We start from the raw sequence: 9,570 nt of genomic DNA on the forward strand, positions 1-9,570 counted from the left end.
TGATTCGCTTCATTTTCATTTTGGATGATGGTCTTTGAATAAGATGATATTAAGATGATATGATATGGAAAAATTCGTCTCCAAGGTTATTTTTACACAGAAATAAGAGAAACTGAGATAGTAAACCAGAATCGTTTAAATACAACTAAACTGAAATGATGGCAGGAACCAAATGATTCCTCCTGATAGAGGATGGATAAGACCAAGCATTTTGATGCTGATAACATCTCTATGACCAAAGTTATGTACCTAGAGGTAAAGTAACAACAATCCACGTGTAATATCTGTTTTTAGTAAAATAAATAAAAAATGTTTTATTTAAAAATAAATAGAGTTTTTTTTTAAATAATAATATTTTTGTAATTAAATAAATAACCAATAAAGGTTTTATTAATTAAAATAATAAGTTTTGAAATAAATAAAATAAATATATGCTTTAGAAAAAAAGAGATATTTTAATGGTTTATTTATGTATTTAAAAGGAGTTAAATAGAATTCAATTTTTATAAAATAATAAAATAAAAAAAATAGAGTAAATAGTAGGTTTAGAATACTTTAGCTATAAATAGAGACATACATTTACGATAAGTTTTTAAGTTTTTCCTTTCTTCCAAATTTGTCCTCTCTTCTTTCTCTTCCAAAACTTTTTCTTTTTTTCGTATATACTCACATTTGTCTTATTAAAACTATGATTCTGGACTCATTAATCGTTGGATCATTTTGAAATTTGGACATCACCTTCGTAACTAATTTTCATGCATTCCCACCATTGGGAGAGAGGTATCCCCCTCGCATAGAGATAATGAATTTAAGGCTCCAATCCCTTCTCCTTCTCTCTAACCCTTTAAACCTTAGAAGAGCAACCAAAGGAGAATCTTTAAGAATCTTAGAAAATCGCTAAAGATGTCACTATCGTTATCAGACTACACATGTGAGTTTGCTTAGAAGTAATGAATGAGTTATTCACAGTTGGAGAATAATGATAACATCTGTATGAATCCTTAGAGGATCAATTGGAATGAGTTTTTGGGTGTTTCTGTAATTTTGATTTTATCTTTACAATTATAACCGTGAACTATATATGTTTGACTGACCAATTGATGTTCCAATGTGAAATTGATATACTTATTGTGTTTAGTATGAACACTAGAAATTGAGTTTTTTTTAAGTAACGTGAATTGATGAAATTGAATGATTAGTATGATATCTTTACTGGTTAATTTGTGTTATGAGTTTATATTTGAATCTAACATATTGTGATAAAGAATAAATGGTCAAAAGAAAAAAAATTCATCTATGTTTGTTATGCATATTGCGATAGATTGAAAAATGCATTGTAATATTATATTAAAATAAACTTTCAAGTTAGACCGAAATCGTACATGAATTTTGATGTCTTGTACCACTGTATTTTTGGTATTTGACACTATGCACATCAATTGCACTTTATTAAAGAACGTGAGGTGTCCTTTAAATAATCTTCTCTTTAGTTGCTTATTTTATACAAATTATTGTCTTAATCTTGTATTTTTCCACGATGATGATCAACAGGTTATATATACATTGTAATAATAAAATTAATAAAACAATAAATTAAAGAAAGTTGTAAAGTTAATGCTTATTAGTAATTTCTTTTGATACAATTTTAATTCAATTGTTGTAGAAATTCTTTTTGATTGAAAATAATACAGTTCAATTTAATACATATATATTTTGTGCCATACAAATATTACTATTGTGTAATGTGTATATGATTCATGAAACATGATAAATTATTGTATTGAGATTGTATGTAAGTGTTAAATTGAGTATGTGTTGAATTGTAAGATACATGTGTATTGAGATATTGTACGCATTGAGATGTGAACTATCACTATAAATTGTACAATTACACAACTATAAGATCCTTTAAGAGCGATGAGTTAATGCATAACGAGTCTTATGATGGACTCCACTATGGGAACTCGATGAGTCTAATCACTTTGAGACGTGACGAGTTAAAATAATTTTGAAAATAATTGAGTAGTTGTATGTATTGCATAGTTCATAAGTAAAGTCTGTGTTTGTACCGTGTATATATTAATATTGTGTGAAGTGTATATGATTCATGAGGTGTGATAATATGTTTCTCTTGGATTATAACATTGTAACTGAGATTGTGTGTATGTGATAAATTGAGTATATGTTGAATTGTAAAATACATGTGTATTGAGATATTGTACGCATTGAGTTGTCAACTATGAACTGTAGAATCACATAACTGTAAGACTTTTTAAGGACGACGAGTTAATGCGCGATAAGTATTGTGATGAGATCCACTATGGAAACCCGATAGTTTAATCACTTTGAGGCGGGACGAGTTAAAATTATGTTGAAAACAATTGAGGAGTCTTGTGTTTTATATAGTTCATAGATAAAGTCTGTGTGTGTTAAAATATTTTCTGGGTTTGACCTGAATCAGGAGGGAGACACCTTGACTGACTCTTTGGAGTCTAGACCTTGGGATTAATACATTTGGTTTGAGTGCTCCTCTATGTTGATCCCATATGGTTAGGACATTCTTGCAAAATGGAGTGACCCTAATTGATTTCCTTATGATTTGACCCAGTGAGAGTGACCTGAATTCCAATGTGTAGTCCATCTTGTCATGTACTCCTAGGAATCCCACAAGATTTTTTACTGACATGATACACATTGCATATAAGATTGAGTCTTAATATATTTGTTGTATAACGTCTATATAATGATCATTGTAATTTGTTATGCAATGATGTATAATGAATTGCATGTGTAAGTGTGAGATGCGATATTGTATTTCAAATATGTTGTCTTGCATGAAATATGATCTGTGATTAAATTCTAGGATAAGTGATGTTACGCGTGAGTGTTGAAATGATTCAAATTGTGCCAAAATTGAACCTTGTTATACCTATATTGTTATAATTATATTATTGTTATATTTATATCACACTTGAATGCTTTTGTTTATCTCTATTGGTGGAGGAATGAGATGACTCACTCCCTGTGTGTTGTTTATTTTTGGATCTTGTGATAATTTTGAACCTTGTGTTCATGAGAGCAGATGACTAGGTGAATTGCTTTAAGGAACCTCATGTTAGAGGACGCTAGGACACATTGCTTTGATAGGTTATCTCTATTGGTGGAGGAATGAGATGACTCACTCCCTGTGTGTTGTTTGTTTTTGGATCTTGTGATAATTTTGAACCTTATGTTCATGAGAACAGATGATTAGGTGAATTGCTTTAAGGAACCTCATGTTAGAGGACGTCAAGACACATTGCTTTGATAGGATGTGATATTGAGACATGAGTTTCTGTTTTAATTACATGATATTCCGAACATGTTATTTTACTTTATTTTATTCTATTGCTTAACTTAAGTTTTTTTATAAACTTGAATGACCTTGTTGTGAGCTGAAAATGTTTCCTATAAGTTTTATTTGATAATAGTGAAGTAAATGTGAATTTTTTATTCACATAAATTTACTTATGATTTTATTGAATAAAATTAATTTTAATTAAATTTCACATTTTATATATCTTTTTTATATGCATGTTGAGATAGAGAGTCTCTCATGGGAGCTATCACCTAACATGACCCATAAAAAATCAAAATATAAAGTATAAGGACTAAAAATATCACTTTTAAACTATATAGACTAAAAGAGAATTAAAATACAAATTATAAGAATTAAAAAAACCACTTTCAAAATCACGAGGACTAAAAGAGAATTAAAATGTAAACTATAAGAACTAAAAAAGACCACTTTCAAACTATAGAGACTAAAAAGGTAAGAATACATATAGAAGTCAAATGAGTAATTTAACTAAATAATAAATATATATTATATATTTTCCAAATATTAAATTATAGCTTATTTTAGATTGATATTCTTCTTAAAAACAGCTATTAAATTTGGATATTAGTAAGGAAATATTGAATATATTATATGAAATATTTTAACTATTTTCAAAATATTAAATGTGAATTCAATACTTTTAATTATAAAATATAAATAAATGAAAGAAGAAAGAAGTTAAAACATTATTTGAAGTTATATAAAAAAATATAAGAAGCTAAAAAAAACTTATTTATCAAACATTGTTAATATGATCAAACAAATTTTCAAAAAATATAAAAGGTTAGAAGTAGTTTAGAATAGTTGCATTCTTAATATAATAAATTAAATACATTTTTAATTATTTTAAGAACATTAAAGACTAGTTGAAAATAGTTGCATTCTTAATATAATATATGAATTGTTTTTTTATTATTTTAAGAACCAAATATTAAATAAGTTTATAAAAAAAATTAAATATATATTTATTATATTTTTAAAAGTTTATATTAATTATTAATAACGTAAAAATAATAAATATACATTCCATAGTTAGGAAATATTTAATATATTACAGGAAATATTTTTAATGATTTTTAAAATATTGAATGTGGGTGTGGGTGCTTGCGATTGTGCGTGTGCGTGTAAATGCTACACAATTTCAAAAATACTTTTTACCCTCTATTAATGGTCAAACAAATTTTCAATAACTAATAAAGATTAGAAGTTATTTTTAGTAGTTGGTTTGAATAAGAGATATTAAATGTTTTTAAGTATTTTAAGGTTTAATTATTCATTTGATTTTTATAATTTTAAGATTTGTACCTTTTAGTTCTTATAGTTTTGAAATGATTTTTTTAGTTCTTAATTTACATTTGAATTCAATTTTAGTACATGTAATTTGAAAGTGGTTTTTTTAATCCTTATGATTTATATTTTAATTTTTTTTTAGTTTCTATAATTTTAAAATAGTCTTTTTAGTTCTTATATTTTATATTTTAATTCTATTTTAGTCCTTACCATCAAAATATAAATAATATTATCAATTGCAATTAACTATAAAAATATTAGCAAATAATTTGTAATAAAAAAATAGTTGATTAATATATAATTAATTTTTAGCTAATTAATTTTATAGTAAAGACTAAAAGGTAATTAAAATATAAATTATAAAAACTAAAAATATCACTTTCAAATTATAAGGACTAAAAAATAATTAAAATATAAAGTATAAAGACTAAAAAATCACTTTTAGACTATAGGAACTAAAAATTATGAATAGTGAAACTATATGATCAAATGAATAATTTTACCTTATTTTAAAAACTAAATATTAAATAAGTACATTTTTGTTGAATGAATAGTTGAATATTGCTACTATTAAATATGTGTATCAAACATTATTAATTATACATTTATAATACAAACATTAAATTCTTTTAATTATATATTTATAATACAATTTATTTGAACTTAATAATTTCAATTATGAACTATGTTAAAAATAATATGTATATATTTAATACTTTCCAAAATATTTTATCATCTCTTCTTTTAATTTAATATTTTTCTTAAATCAATTATTAAATTTGGATATTGGTTCGAATTAATATATTATATGAAATATTTTAAAAATATGAAATTAGTGTGTTAAATACTTTTAATTCATTAAAAAAAATTAATTCTTAAAATATAAATATTAACTTACTTTAAAGCTAAACTGGAATTGTGATCTTTCTTTCCATTTATATAAAGTCTCAAATTAATATTTTTTTTTTCTCAATTCAATATACTTTTGTTCTTTTTTTAACTTAAAGTATTTGTTGGCCCAACGGCTAATCCCTCAAAATGTCAAAATCCAGATTTTTCCCAACAAATGTTTATATAAAGTCTCAATTTAATCTTTTATTTTATTTTATTTTTAAATTTCAACCTTTTCAGTCAAATATAATATTTTTCAACCGTTAGAAATTTTTATTTTTAATCATTACTAAAACTAATAGCTTGATAATAAAAATAAGGACAAATTGAAATTTTAAAAAAGATTAATGAATAAAATAAAATAAACTAAAAATAAATAAATAGATAAGCTTAGACTTTAAATGAACATAAATGAGTATGATCTTAGTCAGATAAACTTTTCAATAAATACTCATGAGTGATAAAAAAAACTAACTTATACATTTTAATTTTTAGAAGAAAGAAAAATGTAAGTATAAATTTTATTTAATTTTTTTTACTTTTTTATCTAGATTGTTGAGGATATTGTTGTTTTTAGAATAAGACTATTAACTAATATGTCATAGTTATTATAAATTTCAACTAATCTAAATCAAATCCTTATTAAATTTTAGGATGTCAAAGTTTTGTGAGGATTCACCTTTTCTTTATTTCTTCGGATGTTAAACTGTCATGAGTCAATATATGACAGTCAAAGAAAATTAAATTATATGTAATAAAAAAAAAACTTATATTTATTACTCATAAATGTCCCCTTGATTATTTATAAAGTAACTCCCGCTTTGAAACCCGCAGTTACTCTTCTTTTAATTAAAGGTTGAAATTCGAGAAGAAATAAGAATAAAAATACACAGTTTAATAAATATGCTCAAGACAAAGACAAAGAACGTTTAATAGAAATAAAGGCATTGATGAGGTGGGATCAAATAAAAAAAAATTATGAATGAGAGAGAGTGAAGTAAAAGAGAAAAACACAGCAACTTGAATACAGCTACACAAGTGATAGCATGGCGAGTTTGCAACACGTGTAGAAAACGGGGGTTATAGCAGTTGAGTTCTTCAGGAACATTGAACAGTGACTCTTTCAACACATTATACACTACTCACAATTGGCCCCACCATCTTTCTTCCATTATTATTTCAATATTTTTATTATTATTTATATTATTTTTCGTACTATAAATAAAGGTTACTATTGACATAGACACACAACACAAACACCAGTGAGAATCTACTCTCACAGTCAGTTGCAGAGGTTGGCGAAAGAATAGCGATTCATATATATACATTTAGAGAGAGAGAATACCCAGTTCAGTTTTCTAGTTCCTTGTGCTAAATTCATGAGCTTTTCTTTCAACTCTCTCTCTCTCTAATATCTCTCTTTCTCCTTTTTAGTTTGGTTGTTTTTTTTTTTCTCTAGGTTTTTCATGCATGACCATGTTTATATGTTTTTTTATGTCAATTTCACGACCGAAAAAAGGATATAAAGGAATGGCGGAGTCTTTAACATACATATATATATATATATATATATATATATATATATATATATATATATATATATATATATATATATATATATATATATATATATATATATATATATATACATATGCTCGTTGTCATTTTGATTGAATTTTGTTTATCTGATATTCTCAGAATAGCTGCATTTTTTTGTTCCTGCCTAGATTCCTGTTCCGGATAACCACTTAAGATCCGATTTCGAAAAATCTCAATTTTGGGGGTGTTTGTGTGGATTTTTTTTTTTGTTTCGGTTGTGATTATCGTTTGTGGCAGATTGGTATGGTATGCGACGGATGTTCATGGCTGTGTCTTTAATCTCTATGTGAATGCACTAAATTTTCTGGAAGCGTTTTGGTGTGACTTTACAATAATTTTTGTACTCATCTGCATCGCAAAAAGCTTACCTGTGTGTTCGGATGTCGGTCGGAGAACTCCAAAGTATTTTTACTCTCAAAGCAATAAATTCTTCTTCATTTTATGTCTCAGAATTCGAGAATATGCATTGCAATTCCCAAAAACTCGTTCTCAACTTTTATCCAAACATAACCTAAATTCTTACTTCTTCATTTTATGTCTCAGAATTTGGGAATATGTGTTGCAATACCAAAAAATACGTTCTCAACTTTTATCCAAACATAACCTAAGTCAGAACTGCCAGTGTCTTGTCGTTTGTGGTTTTCCATTTGATATGTCATTTGCATGCTTGTTAATTAAGGGTATTCTTTAGAGAGAAAATGATATTTCACTTGAATTTAATTTTTTTTTTGTTAATTATCATCATATCCACAATTTCCATCTGATTAAAATGTATTGTTGTTTCAAGGGACGTGCCAATTTGATGCGAGCAGGAGAATCAAATGGGTACTTTAGAACGCTTTTCAACTGAAGAAGATGAAAGACCTAGAAAGTTTTCGAAACTTTCAGATGATCCTGAGGAGGAGGATGCTATGCAGATTGATATGGGTTCTCTTTTAGCTTCCCAAGACCAAGGCAATGATCATCCGAAGCATGCACCCAAGAAGACGGGAAAGGTGGTGCGTGACCCAAAATGGCTTGTTAACGAGGATGTCTCAACCGGTGTTCTCCTTCACCTGTCAAGGTATGAGTATGGCTCAATTGCCTCACTGAACAGGAATTTCTTGTCTCTGATTAGATCAGGAGAACTCTACCGGGTCAGGCGGAAATTGGGAGTTGTAGAACACTGGGTTTACTTCTCTTGCAACATCCTTGAATGGGAGGTGTTTGATCCAATCAATGGCCATTGGATGCACTTGCCTAGAATGCCTTGCAATCCGTATGACTGCTTCGTGTTTTCTGATAAGGAGTCTTTGGCTGTTGGCACAGAACTTCTTGTGTTTGGAAGGGCAATAGAGGCTTGTATTGTTTATGAATATAGCCTCTTGACCAACAAATGGTCACATGGTATTCAGATGAGTGTTCCTAGATGCTTGTTTGCATCCGCGAGCCACGGTGAAAAGGCCATAGTTGCTGGTGGGAGTGCAGAGGGCAAGATCTTGAGTGTGGCTGAGCTTTATAACTCAGACACCAAGACATGGGAGGTTCTTCCAAACATGAACAAGGCAAGAAAAATGTGTTCTGGCGTGTTCATGGATGGGAAATTTTATGCCATCGGTGGAATGGGGGAAGATGGTAATAGGCTGACATGTGGTGAGGAGTATGATTTGGATACAAAAGAATGGCGTGTGATTCCTAACATGGTGCCTCCGCGAATCCAGGGACCAGATGGCCCTGAGGCACCTCCTTTGGTTGCGGTTGTGAACAATGTGCTGTATGCTGCAGATTATGCACAGATGGTGATGAGGAAGTATGTGAAAGAGAGGAACAATTGGGTCTACGTTGGAGGTCTTCCTGAGGGAGCATCCTCTGTGAATGGTTGGGGATATGCATTTCGTGCATGTGGAGATCGAATTGTTGTTATTGGTGGGGAAAGGACTATGGGTGGTGAAAGTATGGTTGAAATCAATTCTTGGATCCCTGCTCAAGGTGCACCACAGTGGAACTTGCTTGCCAGAAGGTGCATTGGTGGGAACTTTGTGTATAATTGCGCAGTCATGGGATGCTGATCGAGCTGTGTTTGGTTTTGGTTGATAGGGATTTCTGGATTAATTTCTTGTGAAAGGGGATTGATAGGTTCTGGTTCATGGGGGTAAATATACTTGCCCTCTCTTTTTAGGGTAATTTCAGGTACTCTTATTTAAAATCATATATAGGTGCAGGTCTAGAAGGTTTACAGAAGTCCAGTTGGTGTTATCTTTATCTTTATCTATCTTTTATCTTTTATAGTTGGTCTAAGTCTTTAATTTCCTTTAAATTATCATTAGAGTCTTTTGTAATGTTGGCACCATGTATTTGAATGATTGAGCTCTAGCTTGGTGCATGTTGCCCATTTTCACAAGTTCAATGCAGAATTGTAATTGGTCTTTTTA

At 28.7% G+C, this 9,570-nt stretch overlaps 1 protein-coding gene across 1 annotated transcript; it reads left to right on the forward strand.

Annotated features, from left to right (window-relative positions):
* Positions 1-6,752: 6,752 nt before the first annotated feature.
* Positions 6,753-9,570, forward strand: LOC100807488 (F-box/kelch-repeat protein SKIP11). Its single transcript, XM_006600631.4, has 2 exons — positions 6,753-6,908; positions 7,947-9,570. Exon 2 carries the CDS (start codon positions 7,981-7,983, stop codon positions 9,205-9,207), a length of 1,227 nt encoding a protein of 408 aa, XP_006600694.1. The 5' UTR covers positions 6,753-6,908; positions 7,947-7,980; the 3' UTR covers positions 9,208-9,570.

The sequence above is a fragment of the Glycine max genome, chromosome 17, assembly GCF_000004515.6.
Source record: "Glycine max cultivar Williams 82 chromosome 17, Glycine_max_v4.0, whole genome shotgun sequence".
In the NCBI taxonomy this organism is placed as follows: domain Eukaryota; kingdom Viridiplantae; phylum Streptophyta; class Magnoliopsida; order Fabales; family Fabaceae; genus Glycine; species Glycine max.

Bases quoted from the DNA above. Each gene is read 5' to 3' on its own strand.
- LOC100807488 (XM_006600631.4), top strand. From the start codon at position 7,981: ATGGGTACTTTAGAACGCTTTTCAACTGAAGAAGATGAAAGACCTAGA.